At 39.4% G+C, this 27,679-nt stretch overlaps 1 protein-coding gene across 10 annotated transcripts; it reads right to left on the minus strand.

Moving 5' to 3' along the window:
• Nucleotides 1-27,130, minus strand: LUC7L3 (LUC7 like 3 pre-mRNA splicing factor). 10 transcript variants are annotated; one of them, XM_043584065.1, is made up of 13 exons: nucleotides 26,309-26,568; nucleotides 15,152-15,218; nucleotides 12,084-12,123; nucleotides 11,011-11,155; nucleotides 10,573-10,647; nucleotides 9,495-9,599; nucleotides 7,515-7,676; nucleotides 6,841-7,124; nucleotides 5,639-5,799; nucleotides 2,076-2,216; nucleotides 1,865-1,970; nucleotides 1,346-1,411; nucleotides 1-515 (listed from the first exon to the last, which is right to left on the minus strand). In XM_043584065.1, exons 1-12 carry the CDS (start codon nucleotides 26,405-26,407, stop codon nucleotides 1,387-1,389), a joined length of 1,410 nt encoding a protein of 469 aa, XP_043440000.1. In that variant the 5' UTR covers nucleotides 26,408-26,568; the 3' UTR covers nucleotides 1-515; nucleotides 1,346-1,386. The 10 variants fall into 10 exon arrangements, 8 of the variants coding, with proteins under 8 accessions (XP_043440000.1, XP_043439997.1, XP_043439999.1 ...); XR_006297847.1 differs by having other exon boundaries at nucleotides 1,346-1,970; XM_043584062.1 differs by lacking the exon at nucleotides 1,346-1,411 and having other exon boundaries at nucleotides 26,309-26,570.
• Between the last annotated feature and the right edge of the window lie 549 nt (nucleotides 27,131-27,679).

Here is a 27,679-nt window from a genome sequence, read left to right on the forward strand (position 1 = left end):
TTCAGAGTCAATAGCTTTATTAGAAAAGATTAATACTAAAACTTTTCAATGACAGAGACAATCAAATTTGTAACAGAAAGTCAGAGATACTTTATTTTCACTTCTAAATCCAAAGGCTAGATAGAGCAGAGTTGTAAAAATGGAATCCCACTTAATCTGATTCACACAAATACTAACGTTTAATCCTGTTTTCAAAGTCCAAGAATGAAAACTTGCAATTAAACACTGAGCAAGCCACATGTTTAGGTAATATTTCTTAAAAAGTCTTAAAGAAAACAATATGATACAGGACCTAAGTTTTCAGTGGCATATATATGCTATTAACACGTGTTCTGAAATCTGGTAGGTCACGTCAGTCCTGAATTAATTTTTAATAAAAAAACAAAACAAAACAGAACAACTAACTGAGCTTTCTACTTTTCTATGCCACTATAGTTTTCTTTCACCTCATTTTAATGTCGATCTTCATGTTATGCCGTTTTCAGGTTTCTTCCAGAAATCTTCGAACAGTTGTCCTACAATGCAAAAGTTGGGGAAAAAGGATAATTAGACAACATGTAAAAGGCAAATTTTTATGACTAAGTGTTGGCCCAGTCACTAACTGCTACTTAACATACGGACACGGAACGTCTGTATTCTTTGTAAGTTATCAAGGCATCAGCGTGGTCTTAAAGCCCTGTGCCCGCGTGTGCTGGCCTATGCGTGAATGGCTCACACACGTAACACTACACTGCTGTCCTAGAAGAAGAAAGCCATTGACAAACCAACTACTTGGTACTCCCTTTCCGTAGAAATCTTTTATCCCAAGCCACTAGCCCAAAGAATGAATAGTTTATAGGTTTTCAGAACTCATAAAACCTAACTTTTAATAGTTCTTTAAAAACCCAAATTCATTCTACATGATTCATCAACTCTTTGTATTTCACAGATTGAAGGTGTCTGCCTCTGCCATCCACTGCTGCTTGAAACGTCTCAGCCAGTGACTATTCCTAGGGATCTATGGCTGCCTGCAGATTCTCCTACACCGTAGGAAATATTAAACACATACCTCTTAAAGACTTGAGAATTGCATTGAGTGTAACAAGGCGAATAATGTGAAGTGTTTATTGTATTTAAAATTCTTTAAAGATATCTAATTCTGGGCACCACTGCATCCCTACACACAGTTGAAAAAAAATTCCATTCTGTTAACATTTGATTTATAAGTTTTCACGCAATACACAAAAAACCCCTCTGTGCGTCTTGTAAAGAACAAAAAAGATACACAACAGTTAAGCGTAAAGATCACAGGCAATAGCATTCAAACATGGATGTGGGTAGAGAAAGGAGTACCTGGCATGAGTACCTGCTTAGTTTGACTGAATCCTTGATTTTTAATTTGGCTTTTCATGGGCCGCTCACAACACCAACGCTGTGTGAGGTATGGTAGTCAGCTGCAATAATTCATAAACCCTACACTTCCATCAATCCAATGCTACTGGCTCTCGAGTTACAGAACAAACTGCATTAGAATGCAAGGCAATAAAGCAAAAAACTAGAAACATCCTTGACAAAGAAATACTAGCAGTTTAATTAAAACAAAGTAGTCCAACATGTGCCTCAGAAATATTTAAGTTGTTAAAGCATATGTCTCTGCCAATGTACCAACACAAGATGGACTTAATACCAAAAAGAAAAAAAAACAGTTCAACCTTTTTATTAAAAAAAAAAGAAAAAAAAAAAGAAATGACAGCAAAATCCCTAAAAAAAAGGATAATTAACTTTTCAATGGCGACTACATTACAAACGTGGGCAGTAATTTCCAAAGAGGCACACTAATGGGGGCACGAGTCTGCTACAAAATAGCTGAGACAAAACAATGTACCTCAAAATGTTTTGCAGGACTACACTGTCTTTTCCTTCAGAAGATGCTTTTGTATGTCTTCTTACTCGGCTTAGCTCCGTCTTCGTCTGTGCATACTTACGCTGCACTGCCAAACAGTAACAAAAAGCCCTAATCAAAGTGAGAAACAATACACTTACCTCTGTCTGATCTGAGGTCTTATCAGATCAGTTTTAATTGGACTGAGTGTCACCTTCAGATTTAATGTCTTCACTGGTCCCATTGACCTCATTCTTAGTATCACTTTCCTTTGATTCAGTGTTTGTGTCTTCACTCTGTTTTTCTCGACTACTGGACTTCACACTACTTTTTTTATCATCAGATCCCCTCTTTTCTGCCATAAAAGAAGACATTGATCGTGGATTTTAAAGTAAAATACAATACACATATGACATTTTGAAAAGCGAAACAATTGAGAGATGAAAAGACAATTATTTCCCACAGACTGCAAGTAACACAGTTTGGCGAATCTATCAAAGGGATAAAAACCGGGGAGCACCATACGGGGAATTAAGAGAGAGCAAAAGGTAAAAGAGTATGCAAATTCTCTCAAACTGGTGAGAATCTACTAAGTATGGGCAACTCCAAATCACTGCAGGATCTAAGATGTAAGTAAATTTCATCTGGGGCGAGGAACATCAAAAAGCAATGGGAAGGGTATGAACGGTAGCACACAAGAACTGTGTTCACACAAAGTGAGTTACTAAGGTAAAAAGTAAAAACAGTTAAACATTTAATAGGCCTGTTTCTCCAACTGTAGATTTGGTAATGCAACAGACTACTTACATATGTATCAATCTGAACACCTAAGAGGAACAAGACCAATGAAAGAAAGTGGACCTTAGATCTCAATCCAAGCACTGAACTTTGCTAAGAAAGTGCTTTGCTAAGAAAAGTAATATAGATGCCACCTCAGAGTTGTTTTTCCAAAAGGAGAAATTAAAATTCAACTCAGCTGCGAATGAAGAACGAAAAAAGTAAATCTCAACTTTTTCTCCTACTGTTTTCCTCGTAATGGTGAAACCTCAGACTAGGGGCAGAAAGTGGGAGGTGGAGCAAGAATAGTCCAGCTTTTTTAGTTCCAAGTATTGCCTAACAAAAGATTTCTACAGAAAATGCTAACACAAACTACAAGCCTCCTGGAAAAATTGTTTTTCCCCTTAAAACTAAGTTAAGAACAACTGGTCTAGCAGAGTAGTCCATAAGACAGAAAGATGTTTTAAGAGAAGCACAACCCTTTACAGATTCTGGACAAAGTTGTTAAGACACAACAGCAAGTAACTAGGAGAGGGATGGTAATGCAAACAAAATATGGTGGTGGCAGGGGGCGCTCATTCAAAGAATGGAAGAACTGAAGATCTTATGTGAAGGAGCGGATTCAGTCCATAAGACTTGCAAAATGCACACGAAGCAATGTCCAAGTAGCTGACGGCAGGACTTGCTCCATGTCTGTCCGTCGACTCAGGAGAACTGAGCCAGTACAGTGTGCTCTAACTGACCTTGTGGGCAAGTCCTCCCTTTGTGCCTTATGGGCTTCTCCGGTGCACGGGTAGCTTCAATGAGGAAGAGTCGTCTTGTTGCCCCGTAGAGGACTAGTAGTCAGTCCAATAATCTTATCTTCTGCCCTATGTAGATATGGTAGATCTTAATAGTCCTAAGGACACCCACAAAGTGTGGTGGATTTCAGGGCTATGGATTAAAGAAGGAAACTCTCTGACAAAGAGAGAACCTTAAATTGGTTGGTGTTAAGAAATACAGGTCTGTGTAAGAAACCACTTTTCACTGTGGCGTTCAAGTACTTCCAATCACAGCACCTGGAGTAGTGACCTCCCGCTTACTCATGTGCCATTATCGAGTGCTATTCCTGCTCAGAGTTCAGGCCTTCAGTCATCTGTATACCTAGGCGTGCCTCAATGGCGACATGGCATTTTCAAAAGCCAGTAAATCATATCACTTTTAAAAGAGATCCCCAAGTTCAAGACAAATCTATAATGCATTCCCAATCTTTCAAGGTGGACCTGATGCAGAACTTTCTCCAAATCAAGTCTTCCCTCCTTCCTCCGTGAAAATCTGTCCATAATCCAAACAAACAACGTAGCTTATTCTACTTAAGCAAAGGTTTTTATTAAATTCTATGATGTCACCATTATAATTAAGATTCTATTACAGCTATGCAATTCAGGACATCTTTTTGCTCCATCCAGAAATTATACAATCACGTCTGTTTGAAGGCAAGCCAGTTGCATCTATTGCTCATTTCTGATCCCAGACAGTTCTGAAGGCTAGCTATTGTCCTTGGGCATCAATCCAACTATTTTAAGCGACACAAAGGGAATATAGCAAAGAGCTTTAGTTCTCAAAGAGAAGTGATTAATTTGATTTCTGACGCCCATTATCTGGCTCTGGAGACTAGACCCCTCACCCAAAAAACACATTTACAAAGTCTTGCAAAAAAGGCTGGGTGAAACGTTCTAAACTAATGTAAAATCAGTTGATAACCCTTTGTAGCAACTGCCTATTGAATCACAGAAGTAATTTCTGGACTTAAATGACAAATAATAAAGTTCGTGACAGCAAGTTTAAAAAACTGTCGTTTCCTATTTAACATTTGCTCCAGGTGGTAGAAAAAACAACATATGTAAATATTTTTAAAAGAAAAGGGATACTTATTTCAGGAAAAATGAAAGCGTAAGACCAAAAATATATGTCCATTGTTTGTGTGCTGGCATTTCTCTAACTCAGTTTAACAAAAACCTGAGTCTGGCCCAAAAAACAAAAAAACCCAACACAACAAAAAAAACCACACACAAAACAAAAACCATAGAATAGTTCCATAAAAGAAAGTAAGAAACGAGTATCACACAAAAGTCCAGTTTAACAAACTCAAACACAGCAGCACGTATGTCGGGTGATCTAACACGGACACCAACAGGCAGGACAGGATGGAACAAGCAGAGCCAAGAAAATTAGAAACAGGCCCTTGCTCTCATTCCTAAAAACCATGCAAAGCAGAACAGCCCATTCAAGACAAAATGAAAGATGCTCAAAAGATCTAAAGAAAATACAGAAGGGAGACGCTGATTTTCAAAGAATGATCTTTCAGTTAAGACTAAGCTAAACAATGAGAATATCCATGTGAAAACATGCCAAAGACAATATAAGAAAGTCCATTAACAGAGCAGTGACAGTGCATTCCAGCCACCAGAATGCCACAGAAAACCAAAGGGAAAGGTAGAAAGGAAAGAGCGTGTTGTTTCAATAGAAAACACAGTGAAGACGTACGTAAGATACTCAACTTCTGCAAACTTAGAAGTTAATTATGGAGGTAAATGAAGGCTGCACATGAGGACCAATGCAAAATAGCACATTACTCTGCAAGACATATTATGGAACACGCAGCAGATAAAAAAAAATGTTGCCAATAACCAAGCTAATAAATTCTACAGCCTTATAATCCTGAAGAGTAATGCGATACTTGGAAGAATTGAGACGATAAACCTCAGGTTAACAACTGAAGGATGTGGTTTTGGCATGTTCTAAGAAAACACCAGGTCAACTGTCACAAGTCAGAGCAGGAGGGGAAAATAATGCCTGCCTCCTACTGAATGGTGTTGGTTCTAAGTAAAAAAGAAGATAGCTTGAAATGGAACTCTGCCTATCTCCAAAGAAATGTGAGTGCAGAGAAAGGAGTGTTAAAATAATCTAATTAATGAATTAAATCTTTAATTAATGAATTAAATTCTCACATAAACTAACCTTTCTCCTTGGATTTTCTATCTTGTTCTCTGTCCCGACTTTTGCTCCTGTGCTTATAGGACTTTCGATCCCGGCTTTTTGATCTTCTTCGATCCCGACTACGAGATCTATGTTTTCTTTCTGATCGATCATGGCTTCTGCTTCTTCGTCGATCTCTGCTTCTTCACAATTTGAAATAAAAGGAAAGCAACTTCAGCTGACATGACAATGAGAAAAACCTTGCAAAAATTATGTACTATTTAATAATTAACAAGATTAAGCAAAACTTAGCTTTAAAAGGCAAATGAATAGAATCCACTACTAAAACATATGTACAGTAGAAATCTTAAGAAGTTACTGGAAATCTAACTTCAACTTTTCAAATAGTGCTAAGATAGTTATCATGATCTTTAAGACTCCTCTTCAATCGTTAACTCTAAAACAATAAAACCGATTTCATTTTTTGTGTTTTTAAAGAATCAGTTACATAACACTTTATTTCTTTTTAACTTTTTATGTTATTTTATTTTTGAGAGAGAAAAAGTGTGAGTGGTTGAGGGACAGAGAAAGAGGGAGACACAGAATCTGAAGTAGGCTCCAGGCTCTGAGCTGTCAGCACAGAGCCCAATACAGGGCTCAAACTCATGAGCCGTGCCATCATGACCTGAGCCAAAGTCAGATGCTTAACCAACTGAGCCACCCACCGGCCCCTAATTTTTGTTTTAGAGGGAGAGAGAATCCCAAACAGGCTCCACAATGTCAGTGCAAAGCCCGACGTGGAGCTTAAACTTACAAACTGTAAGATCATGCTGTGAACTGAAATCAAGAGTTGGGCACCTAACTGACTAAACCCCACCCAGGCACCCCAGTTAGGTAACACTTTAGTTCTTGTATTAAGTGTGGTGTCCTCCAAAGTAAATGTACATCATTTTACCCAAAATAACTTATAATTTAAATGTCTTCTTAGAATCAATGAGAAGAGAAACAAAGAGACCATCCAGCTGCATGGACTTCCTAATAAGAGCACATCAAACCTCCTTAGGTGAAATAGCAAAGAAGTTGCCTTGAAGATGGAGTGGCTAACTGACTCCACTCTCATAATCTATTCTAGTCTTTGACAATACTTGAGAGCTTCCCAAGGACCAAGGAAATAACATTAGTAATCACTACTGTTTATTGCACACTCGCTCTATGCTGGGCACAGTCTTGTGTGCTCTATGTACCTGCTTCGCCTTCTTTCTCTACTTCGTGATCTTTTGTGGTCCCGAGACCTACTGCATCTTCGGTCTGAGGTTCGGCTTGAATGCCGACTTCTTGAACGACTTCGTTTTCTTCTTTCTCTGTCTCTAGCCCTTTCTTTCTCTCTTTCTTCCTCTTCTCTCCGTCTTTTCCTTTCTCTTTCCTCTCTTTCTCTTTCCCGTTCTTTTTCTCTTTCTTCCCGTTCTTGCTTCTCCTTTTTTAAACGCTCATCACGATCAGGTTCTTCAGTTCTTTTTCTTAACTTTTCCTAAAAGAAATCAAGTTCAATTTTTATAAACACCCTTAAAGACTCTGTCAAACAAGGGCTGACATGTAAAGCATGTGTAAACCAACTTATGGAATCTGATATCCTAAAAGAAAATGTAGAAATTCCGACACCATGTTTGTATGCAAGATAATGTTACTTGACAAAGTCCTCAGGGATAGGCTTTCTCCCAAATTCCTGGCACGAAAGAGTGAAGGAATTAAAATGCTTTGATAGTATTCATTAATAGCAAAATTTTATAGGGATTATTACGGTTTCAAATAATACACATCAACAAAATATCCACAAGAGGCTTATGTCTCTATGTGATCAATTTTTAGCCACACTGAAGTACAGTACTAGCTGTGGTTAAAGTGCATGTTGAAAGCTTACTTTTAATTCTTCAACAGTAGCTTTAATTTTGGCATATCCCATGTGCTGCTTTCCCATCAAATGGTCATCTACCCGGGACTGGGCATCTCCGACTATCAAAAAGGCTCCACACACTTCACAAACTTCCATTTGTTTTTCTTGGGCAGCAAAACTTTCAATCGTCTGAAATGACAAATCAGTTATTATAAAGAGTATCTGAGTGAGAACAAACAAATCCAAAATATATACTTAAAATTTAGAACAGAGTTCTAATTTTGTGCATTTCTCCAAAGCCATTAATACTGAGTACCAACTGGCCAACTTTTAGAGCAGGGAACAAGGCAACAGCAACCAACTTTCCATTATCATTAAGGAAGTGTGGAGACCCCGTCCCTCAACAGTAACTAGTCAATTACCCACACCACCTTGAAAATGGTTAACTACCTCTCAGCTACCTATTTTAGTCTGAATTCCTTTCTTAGGTTCAACAGGCTAAAGGCGTGGCCTCCATATTAAAAGTATTTTTAAAGGGGGCTTCTGGGTAGCTCAGTCAGTTAAGCATCTGACTTTGGCTCAGGTTATGATCTCATGGTTCCTAAGTTTGAGCTCCGTCATCAGGTGAGCAGGAGCCCCACTTCTCTCTCTCTGCCCCTCCCTCACTTGCACCCTCTCTAAATAAATAAATAAATAAATAAACAAACAAACTAACTAAAAAAAGTATTTGGGGGGGGGGGCGGTTTCCTGAGCTCAGCAGGTTAAGCATCCAACCCTTGATTTCAGCTCAGGTCATGATCTTACGGTTCCATGGGATCAAGCCCCACATCAATGGGGCTTGGGATTCCCTCCCTCTCTCCCCCCCTCCCAATCTCTCTCTCAAAATAAACAAACATTTAAAAAATACAAATAGGGGCGCCTGGGTGGCTCAGTCAGTTAAGATTCTGAATTAGCTCAGGTCCTTATCTCACGGTCCTGTGCTAACAGCTCGTGCTAACAGCTCGGAGCCTGGAGCCTACTTCAGATTCTGTGTCTCCCTCTCTCTCTGCCCCTCCCCCGCTCATGCTGGCTTTCTCAAAAATGAATGATGTTAAAAAAAACTTTAATGAAATATATATGTGTATTTTTTCAAGAGGCGCCTAATCGGCTCAGCAGCAGAGCATGCGACACTTGACCCTGGGGCCATGAGTTCAAGCCCATGCTAGGCACAGAGCTATGTAAAAAAAATTTTTCCAAAATGCTTAGGGAACTGAACTCACTGAGCATAATCTGTACATATCCTATTCGATATATGGGAACCAATGACCAATTATTTTCTACCATTGACACCCAAAACAGGTATATCACATTCTCTAATATAAAAAAGTAGAAGATACTTTGAGTACACTAATTTTGAGCTAAGGTAAATATATATGGAGTAATTAGGGATGCCTGGGTGGCTTAGTCAGTTAAGTGTCCAACTTCAGCTCAGGTCATGATCTTGCAGTTCGTGGGTTCGTGCCCCAGGTCGGGCTCCGTGCTGACAGCTCAGAGCTTGGAGCCTGCTTCAGACTCTGTGCCTCCCTCTCTCTCTGCCCCTCCCCAACTCCTGCTCTCTCTCAAAATTAAATAAAAACATACACATACACACACACACACACACACAGTAATTTATCGGAACAAGAAAGCAAAACCCAGGCCCAAATGAGTAGTCCTAAGGCATGGGCTGGCATGCCAGTACCTAGAGGCTTGTTTTTGTAAATAAAAGTTTTATTGGAACACAGCCACGTCAATTTGTTTATACACTGTCCAAAGTCGCTTTCATAAAATAAAAGCCGAGCTTGGTAGCTGCCAGGGATCTTCTGGCCTGCAAACCTGAAGTATTTACTGTGTGGCCTTTTAAGATACAGTTTGCAAACTCCTGATTTAGGACATTAGAAAATTGTCTACAAAGATTCTCAAGTAGCAACAGGTCGTAGTAATTCACAGTGAAGAGCCTGGATAAATCAAAATGAGGTTGCTACTCACCGAGGTTGTGGATCTAAGCAACTCTCTCTCTTCTTTTAACTGTTCAACTAATTTCATCATTCCCTGGGCTTCTTCTACTTTTCCTTCAGATCCTAATTCTTCAATCTAAGAGGGATTTAAAAAAAAAAATGCAGTCAAGACTCCTTTCTAACCAAACTACCTAAGTATTTTTCCGTTCTTTCCCAAGTTTCATTAGCATTTAGTGGTTGTTTTGGGTCTTTTGTCTAATTTTGTTTATTGAAGCCTCTTTGGGTTAAATTTACCCTTTTGATTTTTTACAGCATTAGTAAAGTGTATTTGACATGCAATAAACTGCATATTTTTAAGGTGTACAATCTGGTAAGTTTTGACAACCATGAAACTAACACCATCATCTACATAATGAACACATCCATCACCCTAAATTTGCTTTGTAGCACCTCCTCCCCAGGCAGCCACTGATCTGTTTTCTGTCACTACAGACTAGTTTGCATTTTTTAGGATTTTATGTAAATGGAATTATGTACTTATTCCTTTTTTTGGCCTGGCTTCTTTCACTCAGCCTAATTATCTTAAGATTCACCCACTGTTACATTCATTTTTATTACCGAGCCATATTCCACTGCATGGATGCATCACAGCATTTATCCATTTGTCTACCGATAGACATTTGAGCAGTTTCCAGTTTAAGGGTTTTTGCCAATTACAAACAAAGCTGCTATTATACAACCCTGTGTAAACATATGCTTTCACTTCTCTTGGGTCAATATCTAGGACTGGAATGACTCATGACGCGTCTTAACTTTTTAAGAAACCTCCTCTTTCCAAAGTGGCTATACCATTTTTAGCTCCGACCAGCAGTGTATGATAGTTCCAGTTTGCCCACATCTTCATTAACACTTGGTATGGCCAGTCGTCTTAGCTTTAGCCATTCTAACAGAAGAATGAACAGTAAGTGTCTCATTGTGGTTTTAATTTGTATTTATCTAATGACTAATGACTTCGAGCATCTTTACATGTATGTATTTGCCATCCCTTTTTCTTCTTTGGTTAAGGACTATTCCAAGGATTTTCTGTTATTCACATATACAATTCTTACCTGCTGCAGGAGTACATCAATTTTATCTGTTAGAACCTGAATTTTTTCTTCATTTTTGCCTGTTGGACCAGCTGCCTATTGAAAAGAAAATAAATGTATTATCAGTAAGTAAAACACAGGAATATTCAAGCTCTCACATACCATACATAACACTTGCATTCATCCGTTAAAATACTGAATCACAAGGATAACTCAATTACCTTCAAATAGTCAATTACATATTTTATCAGTTACTAATAATTAGAAGAAAAATCTTAATGATTAGCAAAACCAGTACTACTAATAAAGAATGAAAAAAATGAATGCTTTTAAGTTTATGTCATTCTAAAAGAACACAAATTAATGAACCTGAACACAAGTTTCAATACTACAGAGGCCTCTGGGTCTCCAGAGAAAAGGGACATGTTACAAAGACTAACAAATTAATTTCATACTCACCCCAGAAGACTGCTGGTTTTGAGATAATGCCAAACGAGCATGGCCTCGTCTAATTCTACGTTCTACTTCTGCAAGTAAGCTCTGCAGGTATCGCAAAAAATCTCTCTCATAGCCAACTTTCATAAAACGAGAACTCTTCTCATACCTGAGAAGAATAAACAAGCGTTACTTTCTTTCCACATCTTTATCCATTAAAACTCACATATTCTCTTAACTATTTTTGTTAATGTTTATTTTTGAAGAGAGAGAGCATGAGTGGGGAGGGGCAGAGAGAGAGAGAGAGAGAGAGAGAGACACAGACTCTGAAGCAGACTCCAGGCTCTGAGCTGTCAGCACAGAGCCCGCAGCAGGGGTCGAACTCACGAGCCACGAGATCACGACACCCAACAAACAGCCACCCAGGCACCCCTTAACTAATCTTATACACTGCTGTATTTACTCTGAAGGGTAAATCAAGTGTTTAAGAAAATTTCTAGTCCCTCAGCTTGGTAAAAGGAAAGTAGTACTTAGCATTTTGTCTGGTTAAGAGCACAGATAAGGCAAATCTAGGTGCTTCGCCAGCTCTACCACAATACTGGACCTGTGACCCTCGCCCCAGGATAAGTCTCATTTATAAAATCAGGGATTTTAAGGGGCGCCTGGGTGGCTCAGTAGTTTAAGCATCCCACTCTTGATTTCAGCTCAGGTCATGATTCCAGGATCATGAGACAGAACCCTGCCCTGGGCTCTGTGCTGAGCATGGAGCCTGCTTGGGATTCTCTCCCTCTTTCTCTGCCCCTCCCCACCTCATGTGCACACACACCTTCTCTCTCTCTCTCTTAGAATAAATATTAAAAAAAAATCAGGGCTCTTAAAAAAAAAGATCAGGGTTTATTAGTATTTAAGCATATAGTATGCACTCATGTGGTGGCTAACAGTATCATTTTTGAAGCTATGACTTTCTACCATCCCACCTATTGACTAGAACCCCAACAAGACATTCATTTTATACTAATTGCAATTATTTCTTTAATCCTTGTCCCCTTTAAACCAAATAACTGACCAAGGGGAAAGGACCTCAAAAGACAACTTACTGTTTCCGAAGATTTTCATCATGAATTTTCTCACATGGACCTGAAAAAAAAATGAGAAATGTAATGTATAAATTATTGGGGATGTTAACCTTTCCTCTTGCCAGAACAAATTTCTTTAAAAAAAGATCCATTTGATCACTGAGTAGTCCGTACACACCTAAATTGGGCCTAATGAATCATAAAGCAATGTGCCCAAAGTAAACACATAAAAATTGTTCCCATTAATCTTCAAGATCAGTGTAACGGAGAGCAACTATACAGTAAGAAGAAAGAAGAGGGAATGCATGGAAAGAGAAATCATTCCTACTGCACCCAAGAAAAAAACTGTAATGAGGGCCAACCTGCTGATCTTTTACTAATTTGGGGCATTTGCAAACAAAGCCAAAGAGTACAAGAATACTGACCTAGTCCCACCCCCACCTACCTCCAGAAGGCAACAGATTTTAACCACGTCACCTACGCCTTCCGGAATTTATTTCCATATTTCTAAACAATTTTGCCTTTTCCTGGTTAATCTTAGACATCAAAATTTTAGGTTCAATAAACACTTTATATTTTGACTATACAAGTACTATTACTTGCTGAGTCCAACAAAAGGAGCATTATGAGGACTTATGATATACTTCGTACTTTCGCTGGAATTCTTTTCATTTGCTTAATTTTCTGTATCTCCAAATTCTTCTCACTTTAATTCAGCTACAGAAATTCCCTCAATACTAATTTCTCTCAAGATTCCAAATCTATCAGATAATCAGCTTCAATTTCATCCCTGAGCTTTCTGTTCTGTTTCAATCCAGCTGCGTATTTTCTAAACTCACTGATAAGAGTTGTCATCCTGAGAGGTTCCTTTTCTGGTCTGCATTGGATGCAGTTTACTGGATCTCTTGTTTTTCTCCTTGGTCTTACACTCATGTGTCGGTGGAATTTCCAGAGAAAAGAATCATGGGAGATAAATTTGCTGAGATCTTGCATATCTGAAAATGTCTTTTTTTCACCTGCAGGCTTTCATGTTTGGCTATATAGCTAACCCAGTAAAAAATATATTTTCACTCAGAATCCTGAGGGTGTTTCTCCAAAGTCTTCAAGCGTCCAGTGCTGTTACTGACAAATCTGAGGCCATTCGGATTCATAATCTTGTGTGCTCCTGGCCCACCCCCACCATTCTGAAATTTCAGTGGTGTGCCTTGGGATGGATCTTTTTTCATCCAGTGTGCTGAGCATTTAAAGGACATGCTCAATCAAGAGACTAACGTCCTTCAGTATTGTAGAATTTTTAATTTGCTCTCTTCTGCTTTCTCTAGAATTTCTAATTAGTGTTGGACTGATACAATTTTGTCAAATTTTAGTATTTTCTGTGCGATCACCCAACATTCCAGCAAATTTCCTTGACTTTATTCTCAAACCTTTATAGTGATTTTATTCAGATTTCTCCAGTCCTAATTTCCAAGAGTTCTTTTGGTTTTTCAAAAGGTCCCTTTTTATATAGCATCCTATTTCTGATGTCCTCTCTTATTTCTCTGAAGATACTAAATTTAGTTATGACTTTTAATATTTTAGAGTGCCTGGCTGGCTCAGTTGGTAGAGCATACAACTCAGGGTCATGAGTTCAAGCCCCACGTTGGCCACAGAGCTTACTTAAAAAAAAAAAAAAAAAAAAAAAAAAAAGACTTTTAATACCTTTTCTTCTCCTTCCCCCCTTATCTCTAATTTCACTAAACTTTTTTCCCCCTCTTATTGGTTTTGGTTAATCTTTTGTTTTGAAAGTTTTCTTCAAAGGCCTAACTTGGATTCCTTGGCTGGAAAAACACTTCCAAAATCTAACTGGAAGTTGGTATGCACAGGCAGGGTTTATCAACAAATGGGCTTTACCACAGGAAAATAAGGCAGCAAAATTCTTTTAGGAGATTCCCCAAGGGTCAGTACCTGTAGATCACTTCTCTGGAACTGTTCACTTTCTCTAAAGACTCCTCTTCTCTTCTGCCTGAGGAAAAACATCTGGCTGTATCCTTCTAGGAACAGGGCAGAGGAAGGGAATGGGAAAACCCCACTAGTAAGAATATAGACTTAACTCTCTTATAAGTCTCATTTTTACTCACGACTGCCCTGTGCTATGTCCGGAATCCCAATATCTAGATTTGTCCAGTCCTAATGTGCTTCTGATGAGCTGGGCAAGCATCGTGCTTAATGAATTAACTTCTCTTTTATGTTTCTAAAATGATACTAATTATGTACCATTGTTGGGAGAAGAAGTCACTCAACTGGGTTTTTTTTTTTTTTTTGCAATCTGTGGTTCAGATGAACTACAGTCTCAGTGGTCCAATTTCTCCAGAAAATAACCCCCTAGTATCTCCAGGTTGTGCGGGTAGAGGTCGAATCACCAGATGCACAGGTCTTACGAGTCTCTCCAGGGACATTTGGCAATGCCTTTTTAGTTGGAGATGTTTTTGGTTGTCACACTCAAGGGCTACCTGCATCTAGTGGGTAGAGGCCAGGAATGCTACTGAACGTCTTACAATACACAAGACAGCCCCCCCTAAAACAAAATCATCCAGCTCAAAATGTCAAATGTCAAGGTTGAGAGACCATGAACTAGACTACTTTTTAATTTTCAGCCCCATGACTATGTTCTAGGGTACGTGGTACCTCCAAATCCTGAGCCTGTCCAAGGTTCTGCTGATCACTCACTCACTTCCTTTTAATATTCCCTTCGGCAGACTTTTAGGGTACAGGGTTTCTCTGTTGAGTTTGCTGCTACTATTCCATCCACTTGTCATCTTCCAAAAATTTGTTGACATCTCTAATGTTATCTCTTCTTCTGTTTATACCTTTCTTGTTTTTAAATTTTCATTTTAGTGGAGGGATTTGGGAAGGAATGGAAATAGACATGTATGTTCATGTAAGCTACCGTGTTTAACTAGACTGGCATTTATTAGTATAAAAGTCTAAGCCAAGAAAGAAATTATTTTACCAACAAACCTTATTTAAGAGAAAAGTTTTCAGAATTTATAAAGTACAAGTTTTTATTTTAAATTGTAATTTGATATAAGTTACATAGAAAATTCACTTACCAAGATCAGAACGAGTGTTTGTGAACAATTCCGCGGGACAAAAACCACAGAGATAATATTTACAAACCTAGTGAAGAAAAACAAAGGTACTTAAATTTTTTAAGTTGTTCAGTTTTAAAACTATATTGGAAAAGGGTACGAAATAACTATTTTCTCATTTTTTAACCTTCATCTTTCAACCAAATAAGTATAAGAACAGGTTCGTTTGTTAAACCCTATTAGTTTTTAAATTCGTGACTTTCCAACTCCCAGATTTCACTAAAAAATGTCAGGATGGACGAAGAGTCACCAGAATTTCCTACTATCTACCTTTTTTTGTTTAATGTTTATTTATTTTTGAGAGAGAGAGAGAGAGAGAGAGAGAGAGAGAGAAGGGAGAGGGGCCGAAAGAGAGGGAGACACAGAATCCGAAGCTGGCTCCAGGCTCTGAGCTGTCAGCAAGATCCCGACACGGAGCTCGAACCCCTGAACCAGGAGATCATGACCTGAGCCAAAATCGGATGCTTAACGGACTCAGCCACCCAGGCGCCTCTCCTACTATCTATCTACTTTTAATCACCACTCTCCTCACAAAGCAACAACAAATATGGGAAAGATATCCACAAGGGAAAATTTTAACTTTACTGAAAACAAAAAAAAACCCTACACTGTTATCATCGTTCTAACTCTGTTAAAGACCAAAACCAATTTACAGATTAGAATTTGGAAATCACTGTCTAAATTACAAATAACATTCATATAAAGTAAGCTGGGTGGGTATTTTCCTTTAAGAGATCCTGTAACAAGCCCTGAAACGCCCTGGATATTTTCACACACGAGCACTTCACTAAGCGACTCCTCATGGGCTCCTACAGTATAAGCAAAGACTATTAACATGAAACTGACTTTTCATTCTCTCCATTAGTACTTACTCTTAACTCCTTCAGATATATTCCAAGACTGCCCTAGCTGATTATTTAATTCTATACACTGCAAACCAAAAACTAAAAACTGTTAAGCAAAATTCCAAAATATCTCCTTCTTTCTTATACTACTTCATTGTTATTAGGTAATTAATGTGCAACACTGAAAGGTATGAAAAGAAAAGGTATGTTAAATTTAAGAGAATTCTTTGTAAATACATAGGACTGGATGTTAAATGTGAAATCGAGGGGTGCCTGGCTGGCTCAGTCAGAACAGCATCTGACTCAGTCTCGGTTGTGAGTTGGAGCCCCACGTTGAGTATACAGATTATTTAAATAAAACTTTAAAAATCAATCAATTGGGGCACCTAGGTCGCTCAAATCAGTTAAGTGTCCAACTTCAGCTCAGGTCACCATCTCACGGTTTGTGCGCATCGGGGTCTGTGCTGATAGAGCGGAGCCAGCTTCTGTCTCCCCCTCTCTCTGCCCTTGTCCCCACTGCCCTCACTCACTCTCGAAATAAATAAAAATAAACCTAAACACACACACACACACACAAAAGGAATAAACAGCTCTATGGTCCCTCTCCTGACTCTAAAATACAAGTAAACATAAACTTTTTTCTAGACAGGAAATCATACAATTCTTTTTGGTAATGAAATATCAATATAGTACTTACTGAATCTTAGTTTTAATATTTTTCACTGAAATCAAACGGACCCAGATCTGACTCTGGGCTTTACCTGTGGCTTACCTTTTCTGTAAAACTGGTGATTACTACTAAGCTTCAATGTTTGTCATAAACTGATATACGTTGTTTTTTAAAACTAAAATATTTCTAGTTTACCATAAACCCTAAGTTTCACTTATACAAATAAGACTTTCTCAAAAATAGTAGATTCTTGGGTGCCTGGTCAGTGGAGCATGTGACTCCTGATCTTGAGACCATGAGTTCAGGCCCCACATTAAAAAGAAATTAAAAATAATAAATAAATGTAGATTCTAAGTGGCCAAAACTCTAAGTCTAAATGTTCTATGTCAGTTTTTACATAAAACTTCAATAAAGTATTTTCAATTAAATAAACACATTCTCAAATCTAATTAAGTACTGCATGGGATTTTAATTTAAAGTGGCAGTTAGAGGGCCCTAAAGAAACTGAATCCCAAAGATTACAGGTGGGCATTTTTGAAATATGTCCACATTCAAGTGGAGATCAAAGAAGCCCAACAGAAGGAACTCCGGGCAGTGAATTCGGATTGAACAAAAAAGTTCTTTTTCTAAGAGTTTTTTTTTGAAGATAATGATTCTGACTTTAGAGGAACTATGGTGATTGGGAGTGGAAGGAATCACATGTAAAATTCATTAAATAAAAACTTATTGAGGGGTGCCTGGATGGCTCAGTCGGTTAAGCGTCCAACTTTAGCTCAGGTCATGATCTCATGGTTCGTGAGTTCAAGCCCCATGTGGGCTCTGTGTTGACAGCTCAGAACCTGGAGCCTGCTTCAGATTCTGTCTCCTTCTCTCTCTACCCCTTCCCCACTCGTACTCTTAAAAATAAATGAACATTAAAAAACAAAACAAGGGGCGCCTGGGTGGCTCAGTCGGTTAAGCATCTGACTTCGGCTCAGGTCATGATCTTGCGGTTTGTGAGTTCAAGCCCCGCGTCGGGCTCTGTGCTGACAGCTCAGAGCCTGGAGCCTGTTTCAGATTCTGTGTCTCCCTCTCTCTCTGACCCTCCCCCCTTCATGCTCTGTCTCCCTCTGTCTCAAAAATAAATAAACGGTAAAAAAAATAAAAAAATTAAAAAAACCCACAAAAAAACTAGGGCGCCAGCTCAGGTCATGATCTCACAGTCTGTGAGTTCCAGCCCCGTGTCGGGCTCTGTGCTGACAGCTCGGAGCCTGGAGCCTGCTTTAGATTCTGTGTCTCCCTCTCTCCCTGCCTCTCTCCTTCTCATGCTCTGGCTCTGTCTCTCTCAAAAATAAACAAACATAAAAAAAAACCAAAAACTTACTGACTTTAAAGTTAAGTTAAATAAATAAGCAAGCAAGCAAACAAATAAATAAAGTGCCATTTAGGGGCACCTGGCTGGCTCAATCTGTGGAACATGTGACTCTTAATCTCAGGGTTTTGAGTTTGAGCCCCACATTGAGTGTGAAGATTACCTAAAGGAATTTTTTTTAAAAACCCTTAAAAACTAAAGTCAAAGGGGCATCTCAGTGGGTTAAGCAACTGCCTTCGGTTCAGGTCATGATCTCATGGTTTGTGAGTTTAAGCCCCACAGTGGGCTCTCTGCTCTCAGCATGGAGTCCACTTCAGATCCTCTGTCCCTCTCTCTGTCTGTCTCTCTCAAAAAATAAACAAAGTGGCATTTAATTTTAGATGACATTTTAATTTTAAAAAGTAGAAAGTGACACTTCAATAATAATTTAAGACTATGTGCTAAAAACAATGCTAGAAATCCAAGAATGAATTAAGACCTACTCTTCAGGAAGATCAGTCTCATAGAAGACAGTCAAAAACAAAATATAGAGTGTACTAGAATATACATGCAACACCAGACACAGAAGTGAATTTAGTCAGGACTGTCAGGTCATCACAGGTGGTGAAGCTTGAACTGGTTCTTCAGTTCAGAAGGAGAAAGACTGTAAGGCATTCTAGGCATAAGGAAAACAATATGTGAAAAAAGATGATAGTATGAAATGGGGAAGTGTAAACAGGTATGCTTGGAGAGACAACACAGTGCGGAGCTTGAATCTTGGCTCACACTTATCCATTGTGAACTATAGACTAACTCTTGGTTTCCTCATCTAAAAAAAAGTAGATGACACTATTTCATAGCAAAATTATAATATTTAAATTATGTTTGTTACATGAGGAGAGGGGACAAATTAGTCTGATTTTTACCATACTGGTTTTTTTTTAATGGTTTTAGACACTATGGACACCAAGTAAGACATGCCTACTAGTGGGCTAACCAGGTGCTACCTAGAATTTAGTCCAATCACCCCATTTAAGAGATCAACCACATGACCTGCCCTAAAAGCACCTCGCTATTTACAAAATCCAGATTAGAAGCCACTTTCCTGGGGCACCTGGGTGGCTCAGTCGGTTGAGTGGCCGACTTCGGCTCAGGTCATGATCTCACAGTCGTGAGTTCAAGCCCCGCGTCGGGCTCTGGGCTGACAGCTCGGAGCCTGGAGCCTGTTTCGGATTCTGTGTCTCCCTCTCTCTGACCCTCCCCCCTTCATGCTCTGTCTCGCTCTGTCTCAAAAATAAACATTAAAAAAAAATTAAAAAAAAAAAAGCCACTTTCCTATTCCAGTTCTATGTGCTCTTTTCCACTCTTCAATTCTCCTTAAGATACCGCTGTAACATGACTGGTACATCAAAATATGTTACTCCAGGGGAACCTGGGTGGCTCAGTTGGTTAAGCATCCATCCACAAGACTCTTGATTTCGGCTCTCGTCATGACTTCATGACAGCATGGAGCCTGCTTGGGATTTTCTCTCTACTCCTCCCTCCTGGCTCACGGGCTTGCACGCGCTCTTGCTCTCTCAAAATAAATACACTTAAAAAATGTTATTCTACCCATTAAACTCTAGCTACTTAGACTGCTTCTTTTCTTTTCCAGGAAGAGAGTGAGAGAGAGCACACACAAGTGGGGGAGAGGGGTACAGAGGGAGAAAGAATCTCAAGCAGGCTCCAAGCACAGCACAGAGACTGCTTGGGATTCTCTCTCCCTCTCTGCCCCTCCACGGCTCTCTCTCTCTCTCTCAAATAAAGAAAGAAAAAAAAGTTGGACCCTCAACTGACTGAGCCACTCAGATGCCTCCAGACTGGTTCTTTTAAACTCTCGCCAGGGACTAAGGATCTTTAACTAAAAATACTAACAGTCTTTTATTCAGCAAATGTTTACTAAATGTGCATCATGGAGCTAACAATCTGATAACCAAAGGTGGGACAGGGAGGCACCAAGGGAGTGGGGTGACCAGGATTCTTGTGATTTATCTTCTTGATAAATCTAAGGCAACACCACTGACCAGAAGAGTTCAATCTCAATAGCATCCTTTAGTGAATTCATCAGCAGTCAAGAGAAAGCAGAAACAATAATCAATCTTGGAAATCTGACTAGAAAATCTGAAACGCAAATTCCCATATTAAACAAAGTCAAATTGTCAAAAATTAAAACAATATCTGGCATTAGATACAGTGCTGTGACAAGGATACTCCAAACATACTAGAGGGCTGTGGGACAATTTGGCAGCGTCCATCAAAATGTAAAACGTGCATTTACTTTAGCCATCACCTTTCTAGGAACCCATCCTACAAGTGACTCAGCTATATGTACTAGAATGTTCTCTGCAGCTTAGTAATGGGAAAAGAATTAGACATAATCTACATACCCACCAGAGAACAAAAAGTTAAAAATTAAGGTAGATTTTTTTCTTAAAGATTTTTATTTTTAAGTAATCTCTACACCCAATGTGGGGCTTGAACTCACAACCCTGAGATCAAGAGTCACATGCTCTACCAACTGAGCCAGCCAGGTGCCCCAATTAAGGTAGATTTTTATGTACAAACAAGGAAAGATGCCACAATGGAAATTAAAACTGTTAAAAATATAATTAATTATATATTACATAATATTACGTTAAGCTATCTGTAACTTTCACTTACGTATGTATACACGTCTATAAACATAATTACATGTTATGTAATTTACATTAAGCTATCTGTAACTTTCACTTACATATGTGTATACATCTGTAAATTATCAGGAAAGGCACAGAAACATACACACCAATTTTTCAAGTTTTTCAGAGGGATTTGGCAATGGGGAGGGGAGGCAAGGACAGGCTTTCACTATTTCCAAGTTAAATTTTAATTTTTTATAGCAAGCATGTTTACTTTGGTAAAAAATACTTTTAATGGTGCTAAGTTCAGAGGGAAAACTTGAAATAATAAAATCAACTCCCAATTATTAATGGAATCAGTATTTAAATGAGATTATTTAGTATAAAGAACACTTACACATGTTAGGAAACTGAAGTATAAATATCTAACTCAAACTATGCTAAGACTTACACCTTAACAAAAACAGTCCTATTTTTTTTAGCATTCACTTCTTCAAGGCACAATCAATTCTGGTCATTTATTTAGACCACTTCTAATCACAAAAGTATGTTAAGAATACCTTATTTTTTGTCTTTCTATACCCACTTGAATCAAACAATATTAATTCTCCCTTGAGCTAATCAAATATTTTCAATGCTGTCTGCATTATTTTTGTTAAACTGCTTTCCCCAAGTCAGTTGAATCCCTAGTTGTTTCTCACCCCAACAGGCCATCTAGTTATAATTTTACAGACAGTGAAGCCTTCAAATCATTAAAGCACATGTAAATGTCTTTACAGGGGCGTGTGGGTGGCTCAGTTGGTTAGGTGGCCGGTCTCTTGGTTTCCCCTCAGGTCATGATCTCACCATTATTGGGATCCAGCAAGGACAGCATGGAGCCTGCTTAGGATTCTCTTTCTCCCTCTCTTTCTGACCCTCCCTCATTTGTGTGTGTGTTTCCTCTCAAAATAATAAAAATAAACTTTAAATGTCTTTACAGACACCTACAAACATAGGTCTCCAGCTAAAATCCTATGAATGTCTTAAAAGAGTTTCTTTGGTATTGTAAGTTATTAACAGCCTTGGACACATCTTTGGTTCCACGAGATAAGTTCCATTTTATAAGCAAATTCTAAAGAGAATGAATTTATTCAATTTCTATTTCTGGTCATCTAAATACTGGCATTTAAAATTCATCATGTTGGCAACAGTCAATCTGATATTCCATCTACTGCTTAAAGCCTTTGTTCCCCAATGTAATTCAGTCCCAACTTTTAACAAGGCTTACAAATATCATTCAAAACCAGATTTCTGCCCATCTATCTACATCCCCTTCTCCAACAAAAGCAACAAGGCCTCCAGGTATTCACAATTTCTCAAGCCTAAGATCTTCTCCAGCTCCTAGTAACATGTCTTCTCTCTCACTCCCTGAGGCTAATTCCCAGTATTTAAGAGCCACTTTTAGATGCCTTTCCCAACCACCCCAGTCTAGGTTATTAGATGCCCCTCTGATGTGTGCTTTTCAAGACGCTATATGTGTTCTATTGTGGCACTTACCACATGTTACAAAAGCACATTTACTCTTTTATATCTGTCACCAGACTGATGGTTCTCTCAGGCCAAGTGCCCTATCTATACTATTACGGTTCTGTTCTATATTTTTGTTGAATAAATGAAAACAGAAAATATGCCCAGCTTACACCTAAGAAATGAGAAAATTAAACATATTTCATAAAACAATGAAGCACTATTATTACTAACTTAAGCTGTCTCCCCCTGTGAAGAAATCAATTCTAATGATACATACGCACATTTTCCCTGAAGCAATCAAATATTAAAGAAATACCTAACATTTTCAGTGTGATAACAGTATTGTGGTTATGTTCTCTTGAAGTCCTTACATTGTAGAGATATATAATGATGTCTTTAAAGCTTAAATGAGAGAACTGCTTCAAAATAAAAGGCAGAGAATATAGTGACTATAATACTGCCAATAATAAACGCATTAATGTGGCATTGGGCATAGGCACACAATTTATTATAGTATTTACTTCTGTATATGTTTTGGGAAACTGCAAACAACAGTTATGTACATACACAACACACAGACTGCTGCCAATTTGGAGAAGCCCAACACTTATGTACAGTAAGACAGGAAATGCCTGCATTTCTGACAAAACGAACACTTTGTAACTGAACGAAAACTATCCAGTAAAATGCTTACATTAGATGTCATGAGCTATAATGACTAATTTTTGTTGTCAAAGTTCACAGGTAAACATGTGGACAGGATTGTTTTTCTTTTTCAAACAGCTTTCAGTGTCAATGACAGTATCTGTTAACATTCTGAAGATTTTAGAAAAGAACATTTAGTTCAAATCCCTCCATGAATTATTAAACCCCCACTGAGCAGGAGGCATACTTGAATTTGATAAATGATGAAAGAAATCTCACTTTTTTTTTTTGAGAGTATGCGTGTGCACAAGTGGGGGGGAGGGGGAGAGGGAGGGAGAAGGGGAGAAAGACACTCTCAAGCAGGCTCCTCGCAGGCCTCAATGCGGGGCTCCAACTCACAAACTGTGAGATCATGACCTGAGTCAAAGTCAGACACTTAACTGAGTGAGCCACCCAGGCGCCCCAAGAAATCTCGTTTTAGAGTTAAGCCAACAGTTAAATATTTCACTTCCGTATTGAGATCTACAATGTAAAAACCTCAATTTGAACTACAAAGTTCCTGTTATATCATATAAAAGATACTGAAAACTCTAGACCAAACCTTAACACATCCCCTACAATCTGAGCTATTCAGATAATTAGAAAGCTATTAATGCCTTCTCTGACAAACACTGAAATCTTCCCATGTGGACACCCACTGAAAGATGCTCACACTAGGCAGTTAAAATCGTATGCTTTCCTCATTACTGCAGTTGTTCAGAATTAACAGAACTGCTTAATGCAAAAATACTAACCTCAAGGAAATGTAAAATATTAATAAGCGAGGTAGCAGGATTACGAATGAATCCTTGGAATGGCACTAAAGCTGATTTGACTTTAGCAGAAAACTACTTTCAGACCCAGAGGTAGCAATCAACAAAGAAGGTGGAAATGCCTGTAAAACTCCAGTAAAGCACTTTCCAAGATTCAATCAGGTTAGTGGTTACATAGACACTATAACAAAGGAAAGGTCGATAATTTGCATCACAGATGCATCCTTCACTTAAAAAGGAGCTTCAAGTGCTACTAAGTCACAATTAAAAACCCAGGACTAATCAAGTGGGTCAGGAAGCTGTAGTTCACAAGCTTCAGAACGCATAAGGCCATTTAAAGAAAATCCAGATTTCCAAGGTTTTCCCTCAGGGCTGCAAAATCAGTATCTCTCCAGGGTGAGGTACAGAAATCTGCATTTAAAACAAATTCCACAGGTCAGTCAGATACAGACATCCAAGAACTATTTTTTTAACCACTAAGGTTAAGTTTCCATTTCAGTTGTTAAACAAAAGGACCCCACCCAGATGAAACAGCTTTTCCCATCTAGTGCAAATGCAGCAAAGAAAAATTTCCAGATAGAATGGGAATGTAAAAATATTTTGAAATATCAGGTTGCAGTATCCTGAAACCCTTACAGTATATGCTGGGGTTGTCCATTTTCACAGGATTTTACCACTAACAACCAACAGCATAAGAATATGCAAATGACCCGGAAGTGATGCCACGAGCTTCCAGAGCTTTATTATACCCCAGAGTAATTGAGTCTTATTTAGAAGAGGCCATGTGCTTTGTTCCAGGTCAACACCAACATTCTCCCTGCAGACATAAATCTGAAATACCAGTAATTGGCTTTTCAAATCCCTTGATCGAGAATAAAGTGCAACCTGTCATTAAAGGAATAAATACCTTGGTGACAAGCACTAAGAGTTTAAGTCAACAAGAAGCACTAAAAGTGAAAGATCATAGCTGAGATGACAAAACCTAAGTCGCTATTCTGAGAGCCTCATTGCTAACTAAAAGCAATGCTCAATAAAATACAACAGGAAAACAAAGTTTCTTCACAACACGTGTTCAAAACCAAGGAGGCATAGACATTAGACTGCTCTAGTTGTTGAGCAGGCAATCAAAAGCAATTTTCTCTTTAATCCAAAATAATGTCCAAAATGTCCTATTTGCACATCAGCTAAATTGTAATTTTGTTTTGTTTTGCAAAGCAAAAGATTCCCAAGTAGTAAAGAAAAAATGACTTCACTGGGACAAACAGATGCCTAGAAAGAGGGTCAAAACAATCCACAAAGTTACTCGGCTTCCTATTTTAACATGCAGAGAAAAAACCCAAATATAAGAAACAAAAAAAGAAAGAAAAGCTTTTAAAAAGCTTCACCTCTGCTAAGTTCAAGGACAGATGCATGAATTTGACCCCACACAATAAATTCTACTGTAACACTTCCTACTACTTTGGAATCAGGCAACACCTCAATACATCTTTAGCCACTTATTTTTTAAGATCCTGAAAGGATTCATCTAGCACCAACTTGTTTTCCTGCATCACAAAAAAGAAATTTTACTAAAGCCTACATTAAAAAAAAAAAAAGGGGTAAGCAACTTTTTAAAACAGCTTAATTGTTCAACTACACTTCATATTTTGACTAGCAACCGCCTTTAAATTACCACGTTGTTTGGTTATAACCGCGAGCTAAGTAAAATTAAAATCTACACCTGCTCTTCAGGTTAAGACCCAACATAAAACGTTACACTGCATGTTCAAAACACTTGAAATAGACTGGTTATCTGCAGAGAGTCAGTTTCATAGAATCGTGGAAAGTGAACACAACTACAAAGATTAGGTTCAGTTTCGCCACTTAACTTGCCAAGAGACCTTGGGTAACCTCTCAAGACTCACCTGTGAAAATGGGATTATAATATTTACCTTTACTCATAAGGTTAAAATGACCAAGTGAGTTTTTATTCAAGTATAATTAAGTGTTTTATTAGGTTCAGGTGTACAATATAATGATTCAACAATTCTGTTTCTCAGGGCTCATCAAGATACGTGTACTCGTATCAAACGAGTTTTACGTGAAAGAAAAAATCTTGACAACCATCTACATGAAGGGCTTACTAAAACGTACTGCTCTCAAACAGTACCTGTTTATCATCATGGTAAGCCCTACCAAGTTATGACCTCTTAAAATTTTATTTCCTCATATAAGCGTCGAAATAGAACTATTACTAAAGTAATAGAGTGCCACGGTTTTTACCACTAATCCTGGCCAGAAATTTCAGTCTAAATACGACGCTCAACCCAAATAACGGAAGAATGTGCCCTTTTCCCTATCGTATAATGAGGTGAAAACTCCGGAGCCTCTAGATGTAATAAAATCCTTTCCCGCGTTTCCCTGCCTCACTAAGGTGCTCTTCAATTCTGCCAAGGGCCCTCTTCGACTTCCTAGGTACTAAAACAACAACAACAAAAACAAATTATCCTTCATCCCCAGACCCGGGCGGGCTCCTCCCTCCCGCCACAGACTCACTCGTCCCTGGCGCGGCCCGCGCCCCAAATCGCGCCGCGAACCGGACCGGCCCCGGCCCGCGCCGCTCCCCTCCCCCACGGCACCCGGGCACAGACCCAAGGCCCGCGGGACTTACGCTCTCGTGGTCCCACCGCACGTTGCTGCGCTTCTCGTCCGGGGCGAGGTTTCGGTCCCGGCCCATTAACTCATCCAACAACTGCGCGGCCGAAATCATGGTGCTTTTCTCGGGCGGCTGCTCCCACCAGCCCTGGCACCCGCTAAAGAAAACGCCGGCGACACAGTCGCCAATCCCTTCGGCCTGCTCGCAGGCCGAAAAGCCTCCTCTAAAGAGGAGCCGATAAGACAAAATGGCCGCCGCGCGGCCGCCCTCCCAGCATGCCGTGCGCGCGCGTGCGCCCGCGCGGACACGCCCAGGCCTAGGAGGTGTGGACGGGCCCGCTTCCGCCTGCCGGGGGGCGGAGCCTGTCAAGGCCTGGTCCGGACTCCGCCCCTGCCCCGTGGCACCGCCCCACTTCGCGCCTGGCGGAACTGAGGGTCACGCAGCTCCACAGCGCTTCACGCCTCCTTCCCTGGGCGGTTGTCTTCGCTGAGCTCTTTCGCAAGAAGCAATGGGAGGCTACGTGTTGAAACCTGGTCTCCGCTCTGAAATGGAGAAAGGGGCAGTGTCTCCCTTCGCACCACGCGGTGCGGTCTGTACCATCTTCCAGTGGAGGAAACTGAAGATCTGCACTCCGATTCCGTGTTCCGACTGCGGTGTTCCTAGTCACTGCGCTCGCTTCCTCTTCCACCTGGTGATCCTCCCACCCCGATTCCCCTGATCAGGCAGAATGTGAAGATTCAGTCATGCACCTGATGACCTCCCAGTCGAATTTTTTAAAATTATTCATCTCTTCAACAACAGTATTTACCGTGTGCCAGGTAAGCTCTTGAAGCTTGAAGCTAAGCTCTGAACCTTTCAGACACAGTCCTTGCTCCCCGAGACCTTGAGGATTATTGAGGGAGACAGTCACTAAAGAAATAAAATGAAATCTGTCAATATAAATTGCGGTAAGTACTCCATCACAGTTCAGGGTATGGACTCTGAAGCCAGATCAACCTGATTTGGTAATCCCAGCTCTTCCACTCTGTGCCACCTTTTCCCCATCTGAAAAATGGGATGAATGATAGTGGTCCTGTTAAAAAAAAAAAAAAAAAAAAACAGGCCCCCAAATGGAGTCACTGTTGATAAACCCCACTAAATGTGTAACCTTTAGCCTCTCCCAGGAGAAGAATGTAAACGAACAAATCTGGAATTTCCTGATCTGCACTCCCCACCTTATTCTATTCTAGAGGAAGGTAACCTTGCCCGAAACAATCCACTCTTGACTTCCTTTTCATATCCTCCTTCTATTTATAAAATCCTTCCATTTTGTACAGCTCAGAGCTCCTCCTGTCTGCTTGCTGGATGGGATGCTGCCCCATTCATGAATCTTTATCAAAAAAGCCA

Source organism: Prionailurus bengalensis, chromosome E1 (assembly GCF_016509475.1).
Source record: "Prionailurus bengalensis isolate Pbe53 chromosome E1, Fcat_Pben_1.1_paternal_pri, whole genome shotgun sequence".
Classification (NCBI taxonomy): domain Eukaryota; kingdom Metazoa; phylum Chordata; class Mammalia; order Carnivora; family Felidae; genus Prionailurus; species Prionailurus bengalensis.